This window comes from Nilaparvata lugens, chromosome 4 (genome assembly GCF_014356525.2).
Source record: "Nilaparvata lugens isolate BPH chromosome 4, ASM1435652v1, whole genome shotgun sequence".
NCBI classification, from domain to species: domain Eukaryota; kingdom Metazoa; phylum Arthropoda; class Insecta; order Hemiptera; family Delphacidae; genus Nilaparvata; species Nilaparvata lugens.
In genome coordinates, this window is record NC_052507.1 from 76013792 (window position 1) to 76034018 (window position 20227).

Consider the following 20227-nt stretch of genomic DNA (forward strand, 5'->3'; position numbering starts at 1 on the left):
TAAAATTTGGTATACAAGTACTTTGAAACAAGGCGCGTCGACGTATAATATCAAGGTGTGTACAGATATACGCGCCGCGAACATGAGCAATTCACTTTTAATCAGCTGATGCCAAACTTTCTATATCTGTATCTTAGCGTTTCTGTAAAAATACAGATATAGTCAGCTGATTAAAAGTGAATTGCTCATGTTCGCGGCGCGTATATCTGTACACACCTTAAGGTTTTTTGGAATTTTGCATTTTAAGGATAGTACAATGTACAATTGACGCATGCAATTAATATCTCAATGTAACTTACTAAAAAATCAGTGGTTGTGTGGACCATTAGTTGCATGCAATTAATAACTGAAAGCAACAAAGTATTTTCTCTCGACTTTCTCAGCTTCCAACTCGGGCTGACCTGTTGCCAGTATGTCTTGAAGGAGATTAGCTTTTGATGTTGGAATTTTTGATACACCAACCACAACAGCCATTAGTCCTTTTCACACCGATATTTCGCCGACACGACAGGACAGGAAAGAATTTACTCTGATGGACAGTATGGACAGAGGAGGCTGTGGTTTATAACTGCACGAGGGCTACTGTTCACAGAACTACTAGTTTCCTGTATTGAATATGATATTCTTCAGCGTTATAGTGATTATTATGTCATTGTGACCTATATTACCTTATCGTGATTCCTTGCGTTTTCAACTTTGACTAAATGATATTCCCATCCAGGTTCCTTGGTATAAAATGGCGGAGGTTTCTTCTTTTTCAGAACAAGTTTGTTATCGAAGCAGTACTGGAAATAAAATAATAGTATATCAGGAAAAATTCAAGACCGGGAATCATGACACAATTATATAATTCCTAATTCGTCATTACTTTCTATGGAAAGTATTCCCTACTTTCCAATCAACTATGAAATTACAAAGATACATTGATTTATGATAATATCGCTGCTATAATAATCTAATTTTAAGATAAGATAATATATATATATTTATTCAACACAGTATATCGTACAGTACAATATAATAAACAGTTGAACATCGCCAAAGAAATATAAACTAGACTAAGTTGTTGAGAGAACCCTCACATCAATAAAGTATAAAATTATAGAACAAAATTAAACCGAGATAATTAAAACAATGTGTCTATACCTGTATTTATACAACTTGTAAGAACCAATATGTACTAAGGTTTACAAGAAATCGTTTACTCTATAGTAAGCCTTTGCAGAAATAAATATGTATAACTCTTTTTGAATAAACTTAAGCTCATAGACTTGGACTACAAATCGGCAGGCAATTTATTGTATAACTTAGCACCAATGGAAGAAGGAATTTTCTCATATAGTTTTAACCTGTGTTCGTCAATATCATTGAGTGCTGTTTGCACAGTGAACGCTTCAACTGAAATGAATCAGCTGATGGTTCAGTGATATGGTTGGGAAAGAGGAAGGAATTTCCAATAAGATTCATATAATTTGTTCCTTTGTTTCACGTTTTTACTTTCCTTGCCCTATTACCATAGGTAAGGAAAGTATTGCTTTCCGAAAAAAATTAAGGTACCCCAATTTCTAAATTTCTATACGTTTCAAGGTCACCTGAGTCCAAAAAACTGGTTTTTGGGTATTGGTCTGTATGTGTGTTTGTGTGTGTGTGTGTGTGTGTGTGTGTGTGTGTGTGTGTGTGTGTGTGTGTATATATGAGTGTATGTGCGTCTGTGTACACGATATCTCATCTCCCAATTAACGGAATGACTTGAAATTTGGAACTTAAGGTCCTTTCACTATAAGGATCCGACACGAACAATTTCGATCAAATGCAATTCAAGATGGCGGCTAAAATGGCGAGAATGTTGTCAAAAACAGGGTTTTTCGTGATTTTCTCGGAAACGGCTCCAACGATTTTGATCAAATTCATACCTAAAATAGACATCGATAAGCTCTATCAACTGCCACAAGTCCCATATCTGTAAAAAATTCAGGAGCTTTGCCCCATCAGAGCAGATAGATTCCCAATTATCAGGCTTCAGATACAATTGAAACCCAAAAAATCAAGTGGAGTAGATTGAGCATGAAAATCTCTACAATCAATGTCCAGTAACATTTCACCTAAAATTGAAAATAAGCTTTAAATTCGAGAAAATTTTATTATTCAATTGCAAATGATTGTTGATTCTATTAAACCATTCACTATGAAGAGATATCAGACCTCATGTGTGTCTCCAGCGTTATTGCCCTGTCACCAGCTGGCTCAAATCTTTGAATAGTGGACTTAAGATGCGCGGGAACACTAGCGTCAGGTGATCAATTTTCATAACGGCAAGGAAAGTTGTGTGAGTGCGCCACACCAGATTTTTGAACTTTTTATGAGCGTCTGAACTGTTTGAAATTTGGCTTTGAACTCGGCGAATGTACTTTTTCAACTTGAACGATCATAAAATGTTCAAAAACGTTGAACAAGGGAACAAATTATATAAATCATATTGGAAAATTTCTTCCATTTTAAATCCACATCCTTAGAATTGAATTTTGACTGATAGTTTTATAGTTATTGACGTTTCTAAAAAAAATCTATACATCTCGAAAATTAAAATTTATATAAAAAAGTTTACATCTTTTGTTGCCAATTCCATGCAGAATCTATGGGGTTCGCCTGTTACATATTTAGCGGGACACCCTGTTTCTTCTTCTTTGGATTCAATCATTTGATTGGCAGGCAGCTTTCAATCGTTTTCTGTCCAGAGCTGCACTTTCCAGTTGGATGTAGCTCTGGATCCCTAGATCTTTGGTAACTTGCTCCAGCCGAGGTGCTCCACGAGCCCTTTGTCCAATTATTATACCTTCCAGTATTCTAAACGTGAATCCGTTGTTTCTAAATACATGGCCAAGCCAAGAATGTCACCTGCCCTTGCAAAAGAGATTTTCGCTTTTCCTCAACACTTTGAAATACTTCATCATTAGAAATTGTATCAGTCCATTTCAACTTGAGCATCCGTCTCCAACACCATACTTCAAAGGCATTTAGTGTGCCTTCTTCTGCCTTAAGCTGCGTACACATATTCGCGCTTCCAACCAGCACCGAGCACGCTCCTCCCTCGTACCGCCCTCGTACCGCCCTCGAACCACAGTCGCACCGCCCACGCACCCATCATGAACGTTATGGAAGATGTTAGATCTTCTCGCGTTCCCTGGTCGAACGACTCTTGCTCGCCGGTCGATCATCAATCGCTCTGCTGGAGTGACGTTCGGTTGCGGAGCGAAAGTCTGTACGCACCTTTACCAATAGTCCAAGTTTCTGAGCCATATAGTGCAATACTCCAAATGCAGCTTCTTATTAATCTTTTCCTAATTTGTAACTTGAGACTATAAAATTTGAGGAAAGGACATGTAGCTTACTGATGAAAATAGCCTTTGCTTCTCTTATACGACGTTTTAAAATTATTATCTCTGTATGTTTTTGTGATGGAATGGTTTTATTTAAGAAGAATTTCAAGCTCCTCTGCCGTTTACAATCATTTTGAGCTTTTGAATAGTTTGCGATTACTAGCCTTGTCTGACGTCACAACAATATTTTGTTATTTACTGGTCCAGCTGAAGGCCAACTGTACAACTAACCTAAACTTTGAGGTTTGTTGAAGAAACAAACGATCATGAAAATAAAAACAAATTAGAAATAATAATGTAAGTAAAATCGAAAACCATTTGTATTATTCATTGAAAGTACCTGAATTCAATTAAATTTAGCCATAATATTGCTCTCTATCCTATAACATTGTCTTCATTGTTACTTAGGTTAGCTTATCAGATATGTGAATTTTTGACGCTTGCATCACATAATGCTATCTAGTCTACATACTTGTAGCTCATTACTGATAAGGACAATTCAAACAAAATTGGTTTTAGGTGATTTCAAGGCTTTGATTAAATATTTCTACATTTTTTGTCATTTCTATTTCTTTTTATATTTTTATGTCAACGTGGTTGGGTGTTTGTGTATTTTTCTCCCGCCAAACAACAGTCAGTCAAGCTGTCGAATTAATTTGAAATTTATTATTTCTAAAAATTATATTATATTAAAAACATTGTTCATTCCTCTCCCTTCTTGCATGTGCAGTTTTACAGCCTATTTTTATGTTTTGTGGCTACAATACTATGTTATACATTGCCAAAGTTGGCATAATTTGGCTATTTAGCCAATTATCAATTTATTATTTAGGCTGTGGAAATTCTTCTTCCTAAAGAAGAACTTCCTCACCAGACAGAACAAAGACTTGCTACTGATAATCTCAAGAAGAAAGGAGACCTGCAGCCAATTTTCCCTATTAAATTAAATATAATTTATGTAGCACAAAGTAAAGTTCCTAATTATTATTATTTGAATCTTAAAGTAATTTTCCTATTGTTTTGAACGTTTTATTGAGTTTGTATTGCCTACAATTCCATATTATGATGTCCACCAGCAGCCTTACAGGACGATCACCATACGTACGCGTGAGTGAATAATATATTATTAAGTCCTGATCAGGCACAAGTGGCATAATAGTGCGCGAAAACGTCAAAATCAATAGTGCATTTTCAAATATCTCGACGATTCATCAAAAACCTATTAAAAATTGTAAAGATCGTTCAAAATCATCATATGAACTCAAATACTTTTCATGCATAAATTGCTAAAAGTATTAATAAGAAGGACTTTATTTCATTATACCAAATAAATGATCAATAGTATCATAAATTTGATTCTGTTTGTTTGCATAATCTTTTAAAGTGTTAATTTATTAATAAAATTCCAATTATTGTTTAAAATCAGTCGTTCTAAATTTTAATTCCTTGCTTGGAACTTTTATATTATAAGTTATCTTTCAGGTTCTTCAGCTTGCAAATCAAGCTTAATTTATTATAATATAAATCACATACAGAAGAACCTGAGCTCCCCTATCGTTCTCATAGATGACAGAAAATTCTGGGTTTATGTGAGCGAAGATGGATGTGCTTCTCCTGTTGTGATCCTCTCAAGTCAACAAAAGCCTACATATTCCGGAGCAAAAAAGGGATGGATCAAGACAGTTTTATAACATCTTGTTTAGCTGTTCGTAATGGTTGAAAAAATGCGCGGCTATTAGGCCTACCTGTTTGTAGTCGGGTATTTCTTTGATGTCGTCTCGACAGACTGTGGGCGCAGCCACCACTTCTGGGTAAAACTCTGTCTCCTGGCGGAACTCGACCACGTGCAGACCTGTCTCTTCCGCCAGCTGTTCGTGCGATTTCTGCAACGCACATCAGTCACATCAAAACATATAATCGGTTCAAAATATATATAGCTCGGTTCCATATGCCAAACATTAACATTATTTAACATTGTCAAACCGGGAACGCTTAACATGAGTGCCCTGGAATTATTGATATAGTAAGGTCCATATATAATCTATTGACAATGGTGGTTTTATCCTTGTCTATCATTTGACAAAACAAATAGCGCTATCCTTTTCTAGCTCTGCAACGTTGTCAGATCTTGTTTTAACAATGTAGAAATGTAATTAACAAAATATTCAATCTCAATTATGGAAATTTATTATTTAATAATTGAAAAATAATTTTTCTTGACGCATAAAATGTAATTTATTAATTTAAACAAGAATGAAAAGTTAACAGTAGGTATCAGCTATTCTCTATAGAAGGCAGTGGCAAGGCAGAGAATCGGCAACGCTGTTCTCCTATCTTTCTCCACTGTCATTATAACGTGGACCTCACTATAGTAGGTAACTGTCGTCATAGAAATTATGTTCAGTGCACTTGTTGTAAAGCGTATGCAATTCAACCATGTTCAAAAATATCTTGACCGAGATGTAGAACCTGAGTCTTTTCAGACTTTTCAGAGAAGTTATCACACTTTACTCAACAAGTATCATGTAAACGCAAGGGTCTCAATTCATAATGAGCCTATTTTGACCATTTCATGAGATGGAAAGTTGAGCGTTTCAGATCGTCAAGTCTCTCAGCATCAAATTTTTGCTGCAGGCTCTCAGACCAGTTATAGAATAGACACGGTCCATTGTATATTCATACTGAAAGTCGATGAAGCCAATATCTACTGCCAAATCCACCAATCTTGACGTCACAGTAGTGACGTCACGCATCGTATAGAAATAATTACATTGTTGTTGAACAATGCATTGTTGTTAAACATAGCTTGTTTTCCATAGCGGATTGTTATTTATTTATGTAATTATTATTTATGAAAATGGTAATCTCCTGCGCAGCATATAATTGCACTGAAGTTTTTAGAAAAAAAGTGGAATATCTTTTCATGCTTACGTTGAAATTTATACACATAAATATTGTAAGTTGTAACTGTAATATTATCCTTGGTTATGATGTAAATGAACTCATTGCAGCATGACAATAAATTAGTTTTGTAGGCTACCGTAGGCTACCTTATTATTTTCAAAACACATTATAACTTTGAAGCCGATATCACATAGCACAATATAACTTAACCGATATCGTTTTTGCCCGTAGCTAGAAATAACCTAAAAACACCATGAATCTCAAAGTTTTCCATACGATGCGTGACGTCAAGATGGGTGGATTTGGCAGTAGATATTGGCTTCAGAGGCTAGACTTCCCAGCGTGTCTATTCTATAACTGGTCTAAGTGCAGGCTGATACACAGGGAGTTGATCAGTTAGTAAAGTTGACTAGTTGACAGTGGTAAAGAATTGGCTGAAAAAGAATCCATTTTATAACTTAAGAGAATTTCTAGACTGTGATATTAGTAGTATTGCTAGACTGTGAGCTATAATTAGTTTTCATGTTATATATTATATTGTAATATGTATTTCAAATTTATATTTTGTTGACGAAGCCTATTGCATTGATGTTTATATGTTTAATGGCAAATAAAATTCTTATTCTTATTCTACACCGTTGGAAGGGTCTAAGTTCGACAAGTTCTCAGTTCATCAAGTACCTAGTTTTACCATTTCTTGAGATACTGAAACAAAACCTGAAACTAAAACCTTCTTTTTTGGTAAAAGGGACATTTTATAGTGTTGACGAGTTTTTTGATAATGAAACCTTACAATAATATAAGAAATTACTCATACTATACATGATTGATGTAGTGGCCTTCTGTATGGCATATATGTTTTTATTTCATTTATTTCATTCATTTATTGTATAAAATACTATAATCATAATACAATTATGACATTGGAGGAAAAACTAGGCTGAGCCTGTACTATTTCTCTCCAAAAATTTTGATAAAATGTCAATGTTGTCCAAAAGATAAGGATATGTAATCTCACACTGCTTCGTCACTTGATTTTCGGTCCAGGAATGATGATTAAAAATTTTGAAGGTTGATTTTATACTCTAAATAAATCACAGAATGTATCACAATAAATTAAAAACTTAAGAAATATTGCACTTATTTAAAAAATAAGTTTTATTGAATGAAAAAAGACTAAGAAATTGTCAAAAAACCACTGATTTATTGATAATTAGAAAGACCGGTTTCGGTTATTACACCATTGTCAATCTCTGATAAACTAAAACTAAATACAAGAGCAGCAGAATTTATACTAGTAGGCGAGTACTGCTATTGGTCGAGGGCATGAACGCCTGCCATTGGCCTAGCTAGACAGTCTCCTCCCCCTCAACGGTGTGACAAAATGGCGGCTTAAGCAACAGAATCGCCATGATAATAAAATTGACTTTGAGTACAAAATAAGAACCAAGAAAAGAAGTGTGAAAGATAAAAAGCCTATTTAAAATCGGTTTGGTCTTGAAAGTAACATGAAATCCATTCCTCCTCAATTCCCTACCTATTTTATCAGATACAAGGCCTAAATATGGGATTGTTATCCAAGTCTTCTCCTCACAGTTTGAGCCTACAAAGCTAGAATTGATTGAAATTTTTCTATTAATTTTACTCAATAATCTGTCCACCATACTTTCTTCATACCCATTTGTGACAGCTATCTGTTTAATTTTAGTGATCTCAATATCAAAATCATGATGGCTCATAGGTATTGTTAGTGCTCTATAGACCATACTATTGAAATCAGCAAGTTTGTGAGAAATAGGATGACAAGAATGAAGAGGAATGATAACATCAGTATGGGTTGGTTTTCTGAAAATAGAAAACTTGTGAAAACCAGTGCTATGATCTATTCTTAAATCTAGAAAATTCAATACACAATCCTGTTCTACCTCTACAGTGAATTTTATACTCTGATGTAATCCATTCAGATAGGAAAGAAAATTGTCTAGTTGTCTGTTACTTCCTTTCCATAAGCAAATAATATCATCAACATATCGAAACCAGTAAACAATTTTATCTTTGAAATGACTATTCTCAAATGATTCTACTTTCTAACTTATCCATAAATAATTCAGCTAGGAGTGGTGAGAGGGGTGACCCCATTGACAACCCCTCTCTTTGTTCAAAAAATCTATTGTTAAATTTGAAATAATTATGCTGAGTGCATAACTTCATCAATCCTAGTTACTAGGACGAGGTAACAAAATACAGTAGTCATAACTATTTGGATAACCAACAACTTGAACGACTAGCATGCAGCATTGATAGCAATTGGGAAGCCTCAAAGAACAAAATACTAACTAACAGATGTGCTGACATAATTCTTCAAGAAAAGACAAGGGAACTTCGACCAGAGATCACAAAAACGGCGGACATCATGAAGAATTTAAAGAAGAAGATGAAAACCAATGACGTGATGATTTTGAAAGCTGACAAAGCATGCACTACAGTAATAATGGATAAGGACGAATATCTAAGTAAGGTAAACCATTTCATTGCAGATAACAATTTTATTGAGATTAACTCCAATCCTAGTAACTAGGATTGATGAAGTTATGCATTCAGCATAATTATTTCAAATTTAACAATAGATTTTTTGAACAAAGAGAGGGGTTGGCAATGGGGTCACCCCTCTCACCACTCCTAGCTGAATTATTTATGGATAAGTTAGAAAGTAGAATCATTGAGAATAGTCATTTCAAAGATAAAATTGTTTACTGGTTTCGATATGTTGATGATATTATTTGCTTATGGAAAGGAAGTAACAGACAACTAGACAATTTTCTTTCCTATCTGAATGGATTACATCAGAGTATAAAATTCACTGTAGAGGTAGAACAGGATTGTGTATTGAATTTTCTAGATTTAAGAATAGATCATAGCACTGGTTTTCACAAGTTTTCTATTTTCAGAAAACCAACCCATACTGATGTTATCATTCCTCTTCATTCTTGTCATCCTATTTCTCACAAACTTGCTGATTTCAATAGTATGGTCTATAGAGCACTAACAATACCTATGAGCCATCATGATTTTGATATTGAGATCACTAAAATTAAACAGATAGCTGTCACAAATGGGTATGAAGAAAGTATGGTGGACAGATTATTGAGTAAAATTAATAGAAAAATTTCAATCAATTCTAGCTTTGTAGGCTCAAACTGTGAGGAGAAGACTTGGATAACAATCCAATATTTAGGCCTTGTATCTGATAAAATAGGTAGGGAATTGAGGAGGAATGGATTTCATGTTACTTTCAAGACCAAACCGATTTTAAATAGTCTTTTTAGCTGGAGTAAAGACAAAATTGATATTTGGGATAAAAGCGGGGTGTACAAACTTGAATGTGATGATTGTAATGCTTGTTACGTGGGTCAGACTGGTAGAAGTTTCAAAAGTAGAATTAAAGAACACATCAGAGATTGGAATAAACAAAATGGGGAATCTAACTTTGCAGAACATTTGATAACAAATAATCACAAGTTCACAGTTAAGGAGAATGTTGAGTTTCTGCATGTTAATAACAAAGGCAGATCTTTGAATATTCTAGAGGCTTTAGAAATAACAAGAGTAATTAAGGAAAATTCCCAGTATAGTTTAAATGACCAGATTCATTTCAACCAGTACAACACTACGAATTTAGTTTTATCATAAAATTGTAAGCATACATTAGTCAATAGTTTTTCCATTTACATATTTGTTTTATTATCTTTCACACTTCTTTTCTTGGTTCTTATTTTGTATTCAAAGTCAATTTTATTATCATGGCGATTCTGTTGCTTAAGCCGCCATTTTGTCACACCGTTGAGGGGGAGGAGACTGTCTAGCTAGGCCAATGGCAGGCGTTCATGCCCTCGACCAATAGCAGTACTCGCCTACTAGTATAAATTCTGCTGCTCTTGTATTTAGTTTTAGTTTATCAGAGATTGACAATGGTGTAATAACCGAAACCGGTCTTTCTAATTATCAATAAATCAGTGGTTTTTTGACAATTTCTTAGTCTTTTTTCATTCAATATGAATAATTACCACAATATCAACTTCTCAACTACACAAAAAAAAAAAGTTTTTTGTTCTATGTTTTGTTTTAATTTTTGACGATACACTATTTGATACAGTTAACTTTTTGTACAACAATGTGTAAATAAAGAATTTGATTTGAATAGATAAAGCTGACTAATACCTGTATCATGATAGATAAAAGTGACCAATACCTGTTTCATGAGGCCAATGAGGAATGCCTTGACAACATTCTTGACGTTGGTGGAGCCTTCGACCTTGGCATACAGGTCTGTGATGCCGAGCACCTGGCAGACGGTTCTGATGGCGCGATGACACACCAGGCCGTAGCCTTCCGGCATCTTAGTCACGTAGATCTTTGTGTTGCCAAACTGCGTGAAAAAGTCGTGGATAACTGAAACAATGTTATTAAGATACAGAGTTGCGTTCCTAATTCAATGATATGTTTCTAAATTAAACAGCTTCCTTCCTTGGGAGTGAAGAAAGCACTCTCAAGGTCCAAGTCCTAAGCGACGACTGAACGAATCTAACCGCGTGACAAGTGTATTAGCATAGAGAAACGATAGCATAAGTAGATATCCCATGGTATAGGGCGTTTATGTCACAACTTTTACTGTTATCCCAAGCCGGTAGTTCTTTCCTATGCTGCTGTGTGACGCTGGTAGTCTCTCAAATTGTGCCGTCCATACACTATCACCCCAACAAACAGTAAAAATTGACAATAATCGACAGTAATCGGCTTGAGATAACAGTAAAAGTTGCGACATAAATTTCCTATACCATGGGATATCTACTTACACTATTGTTTCTCTATGGTATTAGTCTATTGGTGTGTTAGTGTTTAATAGTCTATTATTGACTGTGCATTTTGAAGACTATCTATGTCTTTCTGAGTAGCTGTGAAGGTGATATTGGGTAGTTTTGGAGAGTTTTATACATACTGAATGCCGATTATAGCAGTTAAAACAGCGCGGCTACAGTCGTCGATAAAGAATTGGACCTCAAGTACAGGGTTCAACAAAGGGTCCCATCTCATAACTTCAGCCTAAAGGCCAAGCCACACTAGACGTCTTTTCAGTCGGCACAACAGATTGGCTGGACAGAAGCTCATTCGATACGCCAGCCCAACAGCCAATCAGAGAGGTTTTTGCTGCCTTGCCGACTGAAAAAAAACGACTCGTGTGGCTTGGCCCTCAAGGTCTAATTCCTAAGCAACGATTGTATGACTCCGCTGCTATCTTCTTCTTACAGCTCAATCATTTGATTGGTTGGCAGCCTTCCATCTAAATCTGTCCATTGCTACTCTCTTCCATTGTATATAGTTTATAGCACCCAGATCCTTCGTCATTTGTCCTAGATACTGTAGCCGGGGTCTGCCACGACCCCTTTGTCCATCAACTGTACCTTCTAGAATACTTGACGTGAATGCGTCGTGTCTTATTATGAGTCCAATCCAAGAATGTCGTCTGTCCCTGAGAAAATTCAGAAGAGATCTCTTTTCCACCGCCCTCTGGAATACCTCCTCATTCGTAACTCTGTCAGTCCATTTTATTTTGAGCATACGCCTCCAACACCACACTTCAAAAGAATTTAGTCTTTTCCTCAGCCTTACCAATAGTCCACGTTTCAGACCCATAGAGAGCTATACTCCAAATACAACTCTTTATTAGTCTCTTTCTTATTTCCAACGATAGACTATTTGAAGAAAGAAGCTGCCTTTTACTGATGAACATACCCTTAGCTTCTCTGATTCAGCGCTTTATATCTAGTCTATCTTTTCCATCCTCTGATATAATGCTTCCAAGATATTTGAACATTTTAACCTGCTTCAGGGCGTGATTATCTAATTTAATGGACACAATATCTGGGACTTTTGAGCAGACAATTACTTCTGTCTTTATCCTATTTATCTCCATATCATATTTATTTCGTAGAATCTCATGCAAGGTGGTTAGAGCTCTTTCTAAACTTATTTTATTCTGCTATAGCTGCGTTGTATTAACGTCTGTAGTCGACATGTATAGACTACAATAATATACAGTAAATAGAGCGCGACTGTAGCCGTGTATATAATCTAAACAAACGACTATAACCTAGAGTCAACAACTTGGGAATTTGACGTTCATTTTTCTATGTGACATCCCGCTTTTCACCCAAGTGTAAAGCTATAAACGTTTTTGCAGTAGAATAACTGGTCACAGCATAAGGGTACATAAAGGTGCGTACAGATTTACGCGCCGCGAACATGAGCAATTCACTTTTAATCAGCTGATGCCAAGCTTCTTATATCTGTATCTTACCGTTTCTGTAAAAATACAGATATACTCAGTTGACTAAAAGTGAATTGCTCATGTTCGCGGCGCGTAAATCTGTACGCACCTTAATACATACAGAATGAAAAGTATTAATCAAACGCCTATCCAACCAATGCTTTTTACATGTCGCGAATACTAGACACGTCACGTGACTGCGCCATGTTGTTAGAAATTAAAATCCTGGTCTTTTGATTGGCTCGCGGCAGTGAACGAGACCGATTGATCCGGATCAGTAAAGTGATCCGAACCTCCCATCTATACTATTACAATGCTGAACTTTCTTACAAGATGGCGGATTTATGTGACAGGATACTAGCCAAGTTTCCATTCTGTATGTATTCTGTGATAAGGGTATGATCACAATTGATGTACGTATGTACAGGTGCACGTGAAATCATGCATGACCAAGCGCGAAAATGAGAAACTAAATTTAGAAAGAGCCATAGGAACACTCACGCTGAACGTGAGCACTTGCCGGTGGCGTTCAGTGTGAGCAGCTACAGACAAGTCACAACGTGTTTCAATGGCTCTTTCCAGATTTTGTTTCTCATCTTCGCGCTTGGTCATGCATAATCTCACGTGCACCTGTACATACGTGCATCCAATGTGATCATACCCTTATGTTGTGACCAGTAATTCTAGTGCAAAAATCTGGTGTGGCACACTCACACAACTTTCCTTGCCGTTATGAAAATTTATCACCTGACGCTAGTGTTCACGCGCATCTCCAAGTCTACCATTCAAAGATCCAAGCCAGCTGGTGACAGGACAATAATACTGGAGACACACGAAGTCTCCTATCTCTTCATAGTGAATGATTTAATAGAATCAACAGTTGCCAAAAGTTTGCAATTGAAATAATAACATTTTCTCGAATTTCGAGCTTATTTTAAAATTTAGATGAAAATGTTACTGAACATTAATTGTAGAGATTTTCATGCTCATTCTTTTCCACTTGAAATCTTTTGTTTAAATTATATCTGAAGCCTGATAATTGGAAATCTAAAATCAAACTTTGCATAGATGGGGCGGAGCTCCTGGAATTTTCACAGATATGGGACTTGTGGCAGTTGATGGAGCTCATCAATGACTATTTTAGGTATAAATATGATCAAGATCGTTGGAGCCGTTTTCGAGAAAAACGCGAAAAACCCTGTTTTTGACAACATTTTTGCTATTTTATCCGTCATCTTGAATTGCATTAGATCGAAAGGACCTTAATTTTCAAATTTCAAGTCATTCCGTTAATTGGGAGATAACATATCGTGTACACAGACGCACATACACTCATACACACGCGCACACACACACATACAGACCAATACCCAAAAACCACTTTTTTGTCTCAGGGGACCTTGAAACGTATAGAAATTTAGAAATTGGGGTACCTTAATTTTTTCGGAAAGCAATACTTTTCTTACCTATGGTAATAGGGCAAGGAAAGTAGAAACGGTGATAGCTGCATAAATGAGTAAAAAGCAGGATTTCACATTGCAAGATAAAGGTACAATATTCCTAAGCGACGAATCTAGGTTATAGTCATAAAAATGTAATCATACTTTAAGGCTGAGTCATTCTTGATCCCACCTTGGCCAACCAGGATTATTTTCATCATCGTGAGGATTGAAAAAAGTATATTTAAACTGTACCTTTTGATTCTTAGAATGATATACCATGGATTACTAAAGAAATAGAGTAAGCTACTTGTGTGTCCCTCATATCTTTCGATGAAGGACAGATTATTTTCATCACCGTGAAGATTACAAAAATAAATTTAAACTGTCCCTACGGATCTTTAAAATGATATACCATAGATAACTGAACAGATAGAGTACCTGTGTGTCCCTCATATCGCTCAATGAAGAGTAGATTCTTGGCGGCCTTGTTTTTGGCTGTTTTGAGGGCCGCCTTGGGGTCCACGGCCTTGGCGAGGCCGATGCCACACAGGCCTTGCTTGTTGCCCGTCACCACGAACGCACTCTGACGTCGCGTTCTGCCTAGGTTGCCCGTCATACATGTCACCGTTTTCAACTGCAGCATCACATTAAACATGTCAACGTATCAAATGCAACAACATATGAAATATGTCACAGTTTTCAACTACAACACCAAGTCAGCGTTTTCAACTGCAATACCATGTCACGTTTCAAATGCAACAAAATATTAAATATGTCATCGTTTTCAACTACAACACCATGTCAGCGTTTTCAACTGCAATACCATGTCACCGTTTTCAACAGCAAAACCATTATAAACATGTCAACTACCTGCTTTTCTCATGTGATTAGACGAAAGTGGACCGACGACAAACTGGCGAATAACATACCACATTGTAATCGACCCAGTTTCAGGTTTGACGATAATATTATCTTAGAATTTCAAATCAGGAATTTTGTCATTGTAGTTGAAATTCCAAATGATTACAAACTTCACTTGAACTCAACTGTTGGCATTAGTTGAATAGCAGTGGCGGCGCTTGACCTGAACAGTTGAGTGGGCCAGTGGTCTATGTCATTATCCTCTAAACTAAATTAAAACAACATAATATGTTACTCACCAAAAGACTTGTCGAAGTAGACCTAACCTCATTTAAATCATGATCACCACACACTAATACAGCACTTCAAAATAGAAACATGTCTTTAAATTTACAATCAGCAATTACTATAATTGGATTATTTCTAAACTAATATTAATCTATGCAAATATTAGCACAAAAGTAGCTGAAAGTATCAACTTATTACTTTAAAAAATGATGAAAAACAACCTGTTTGCCAATTCGGATTCACATGATGAGATGTAAACAAAAACAAAGCTATACTAGCGCTCATCAGTCCGAGCGAGCATAGTGTGAATCAAAGTGCAATGAGCCAGCTCAAACGGGTCCACTTGCTCCGTATACCGATGCATTGCTCCCAGCCAGTCCTGCGCCACTGGCTTGCGTTGCCTGGCCAATACGTTCTTATGAGAGCTAGTAGGGCCTGAATTATGGGGCCCTTCAATGTGCTATGTAATGATTCGTGGCCATCGTTGAGCTCGTACGTATTCTACGATGGCCACGGATGATTTGCATGGTATTGCAACAAGAGTTTCCACCAGTTTACTGTTCAAAATTAATTTATATTGTATTTTATTAAATAATAACTATTAACTACATAACCTAAGCATTTTATAATGCACTTTACTGTTTCATTTGGGTAGGCCCGGCCCACTTGGCCCTTATAGAAGCGCCGTCACTGTTCAATAGGAAGAATTTTATGAGGAATACTGACAATGAATATTTGAAATAAACCTCACTATGGTTAATTGAGGCAGGATACCGAAAGCATGTAACTGGGTGGAAACATTATTGAGAAGGTTATGCAGCACCTACTTATTTGCCTAACGAAGGCCAACGTCGGCTAGCTCCAATGTAGTCAACCAATGCCTGATGTTTAGTCGTTCGCTCGCATGCTCTGTGTACTTTGTAATTGAGTTGTGATTTTTGAGTTGGTTTTCTGTGAATTGCTATTGTGTTACTTTTTAATTGTTTTTATAGTTCTAATTGAGTTCATTCTAGTTAATATTTTCAAACACCTACTTCATTTTCAATTCACCATTTTGAATGCGGCGCTCCGTGTAGCGAGCGCTTGCCAACGCTGGCCTTGATTGGGCACTGGTCACATTGCAGTGTGGATGGCAAGACTGACGCAGCCAAGCTTATAAGCCTGGACCAGCGACTGTGACAAGTGTGGACTGGCATTACAGATTTAGTATCCTCTCTTTTGACTAGATTCCATACATACTTCACACGAACTCCTGCCAGTTCTCGTTGACCGATCGCAGTGAACTCGGATTTTCTTTTGTCTGTCTGTATGTAACACATTTTTGGCCAAACGCGTTGACAGAATTCTATGAGATTTGGCAGGAATATTGATTTTTCAACAGCGCGTCGATGTATACACAAAGTGTTTTGAAATTTTGCATTTTAAAGATAATATGAAAGGAAAAGGAACTTCTTCCATACTCCGATATCATATCATCTACTCTGAAGAAAGAATGTGAGTGTTTTTTCACACAAAAGTTCTATGAAATACGATAGTAATATAGAATCATTCATAATCAATCAGCTGACAAGTGGATTATTCATTGCATGCATTACACAAATGTCTGGAGAAGCCGGTGAACAGGCGACACCTGATACTTGTGGATGACAAAACTGCTTGAGGTCTACTATTCACAGAACTACTAGTTAATGAAGGATTTATTTATGCATTTTCATTTTGTAATACACAAAATTTATTAGGTCACGTTGAACTGCACAAGCAGTTGGCGACTCTATTGAGCTTTTTGGACTCACGCTTGGAAAATGCATTCGTTTAAACTGTGAGACTCTAGCGCCACATTGCTTCAAATATAAGAACTACGTGAACGATTGGCTTAAAGTAACAGTTAAATCTGGCAGGGCGTACTCTTTCCTATGAAAAATCTCTAAGAATTAAAGTTTTCTCTACGGTACAACACAGCGTTATAATATCCAAGAAATTTTATTAAAATGCATGGAACATAATATTCATTTGGATATATTGATTGATTTTGAAACCGATATGTCAATACTTATTGTTATTATATTAATATTGTAATGTAGCCGATTATTTGACATGAATTTTTACAATCCGAGAGCTTCCATTGAAAAATTAAAATTGTCGAAGACGGTGAAAATTCATGACAAGTAAAATTGGACTGAAAAATGTATGTCTCTTGGCAGTCGGTTACGAGGACGGGACCTGGAACTATCTACAGCAGATAATCGGGCCCGGCTCTACCCCTTTGTTCCGAGACAACATTTTCCTGGTTCAGTAAGTTACTTATATTATCAATTTTATTAATATATATTATTCATACATTTTTTATTGAAGAAAAATCCTGTAATTATTATTCTATTGTTTATTTAAAAGGTATTCTTTATATTTTATTTTGGTTTCCACTGCAACTTTGAGTTTTCAATTAAATTTGATCGATTATTTAGTTCTAGAATGTATTATCTATTTTGTTCATTCTTTTAAATTAAAGTTCCTTTTCTCATGAGTTATAGAGTTCAATTTAACCTCAATTAGAGATCAATTTAACCTCTCGCAAGCCAAGCGATTCCCCCATTATAAATTGTTACTATAATACCAGCTCATTACCTTAATGTCCAGGGTTGTTCTCACAACCCTATAATACCAGCTCAATACCATACCTAATATAACCAAAATTACCAATAATAATTACCCTATTACAATATATAATACGAAAATGCTTACCTCAAGTACTTTAGTATCGAATCCTTCCCACATTTCTGCAATAAAAAAAGATAGATCTTGAGAAAACTCAATAGTAAAAGTGAAAATAGTAGTAAGTATTTTAAAATAAAAAATCAGAAACTGAGAAGCAACACATGATTAACATTAGTTTATTATCCTTGTCTGTCATTAGACAAAGCAAATAGCTCTATCCTTTCCGCACTGTTGCCAAGTTAATAATAATGTATTTATTTCCACAAAACAAGAAAAGAACAAAATAAACAAACAGCTTGTGCAAGTGTAAGAAAATGATAATGGTAATGAAGTATAATACATAAAGGAAATTCATCACTTAAATATAAAAATAGAAATAATAATACTGATAAATCTCCTTTTTTCACCTACACTAGAGCTATAAATAAGAAAAATGTGGAAATAGTCAACCATGCAAGTGATAAAAATCACGTCTGCATGATGGAGTACTGTTAGAGAACAATGCAGTTACAGATAATGAACAAAACAGAGACAAAGAAAGCTGGCTGATACAAATTCAAAAAAAATATATATGACAAATCAATCTAATATTAATAATCACAGCAGTCTATTATTCATCATGCAGTACAAAAGAAAAACAGAAATGCACTACTCACAAAAATGATAACGAATAAGAATAATGAGCCAGTCAATATGAAACAATGAATTCAACTCAGACACTTTTTCAGACATTATTCTACACTCAAACATTATTTAAACAGTTTTTCGAAATATGTAATCTATATAATATGAGAGAGTAGGGTTGTGTATGTTCGTGTGTTCGTTTGTTCGCATCAAAACATGTCAACTTGTGGATTGCATACCGGAAAAACGGGAATGATTTAGATCTCCAAATTTTGCACATAGATTCTAAAAATATCAATCTCGTGCACCTGGAAGCCCAAATTTTAATTTTTCTTCTAGATTTTTCAGAATTAATGTTTATATTTCATTAATGGTACATTCGATTTCATTAAAAAATCACCAAATCGAAATAAAAAAGGAACAGGTAACCCGTGCTTTGCAAGGGTCTTTCTTTAAACTTGACGTTATGAAATCTAGAAGAATTCAAAATAGGCCTATAAAAATCCTCGGTTGATTAAGAATTTATATGCTGCATTTCAAGTAAATCAGTATGACCACCTTTCAATTAAAAAAGAAGTTGGATTCAAAATGGAGAAAAAAATTTGGGTGTGACGGAAAACCTGTTTTTATCATTCGAAAAGGATCCCCAATCATACCTATCTTCTGATTTCCCTTTTAAGAGAAATCTTCTGCTGCTTCCATACAAACTGGAAGCATGACAAATAATTGAAAACTTGGCAAACTGAAAACTTGATGTAATCAAATCTTGAAGAATTTAAAATTGGTCTATAACCACCCTCGGTTAAGCAAGAATCTATATGCAAAATTTCAAGTTAATCAGTCCAGTAGTTCTGACGTGATAATGCGTCAAACATAATTTCCCTATACTTTACACCTGTATAGGCTACGTTTATAATCCAGTTCTTTCCTTCATTATAGTATAGAAGATGATACATGGATGGACGATCATTGTTATTTTACTAAAAGATAGAATAAGTAGAATAGTTTCCCTTTCAGAGGGAGTTTTGACAACCCACAAAACTCATTTTTCATTTGAAGATATGAAGAAAAGGTGCATATGACATTATTTTTTTGCTCAGCTTGCCAAAATACCCCTCATTTCAATATTAAAATTTTTGACTGACTGTACAGTGAGCCAGTCATTCTATCAGGGCTCGAATAATTTTGAAATTTTAATTAAATAAAAATGGAAGAATATAATTTCTTTATGTAAATAACAACACCTTCATTCAAAGACATATTGACTGCATGCGTTTTCATATTGCCGATACAGTATTGATGAAACTGTAGACGTTTATTTAGCACTCTGTCTCAAAAATTGTTCTAGCTGAAAACTTAATAATCCATGCCACGTGTAGGCCTAAACATTGCATCAGGGAAACGAAGTTTCAAAACTATGTTTTTCAGGTAGAAAGCAATATAGAAACAGACATTATTCTACACTCAAACATTATTTAAACAGAATTTTGAAATATGTAATAGAATATGAATGAAAAAGGAAAAAAAACATCAGTTTTGGCAACAATAGACCATTCATCATTCGAAAATTAAATCGTAGGGTTGTATATGGTTTCAAGATCCTCTCGGGTAGACATTTCTTGATAATAGGGTGACTGTATTCTATTACGAGACCTAAAAACTATTTTTATATCATTGGGTTGTGAATTGTAAAA

General features: G+C 35.4%; 1 protein-coding gene across 1 annotated transcript in view; it reads right to left on the reverse strand.

Annotated features, from left to right (window-relative positions):
- The window catches only part of LOC111059609 (28S ribosomal protein S5, mitochondrial), a 35550-nt gene that overhangs the window by 725 nt on the left and 14598 nt on the right, over positions 1–20227 (reverse strand). Inside the window, exons 5-9 of the mRNA XM_039426489.1 lie at positions 17937–17971; positions 14487–14682; positions 10531–10730; positions 5123–5260; positions 669–785 (exon numbers count right to left, since the gene is read on the reverse strand). Of these exons, the coding sequence (XP_039282423.1) occupies positions 669–785; positions 5123–5260; positions 10531–10730; positions 14487–14682; positions 17937–17971 (686 nt within the window). The remainder of the gene's footprint in view (positions 1–668; positions 786–5122; positions 5261–10530; positions 10731–14486; positions 14683–17936; positions 17972–20227) is intronic.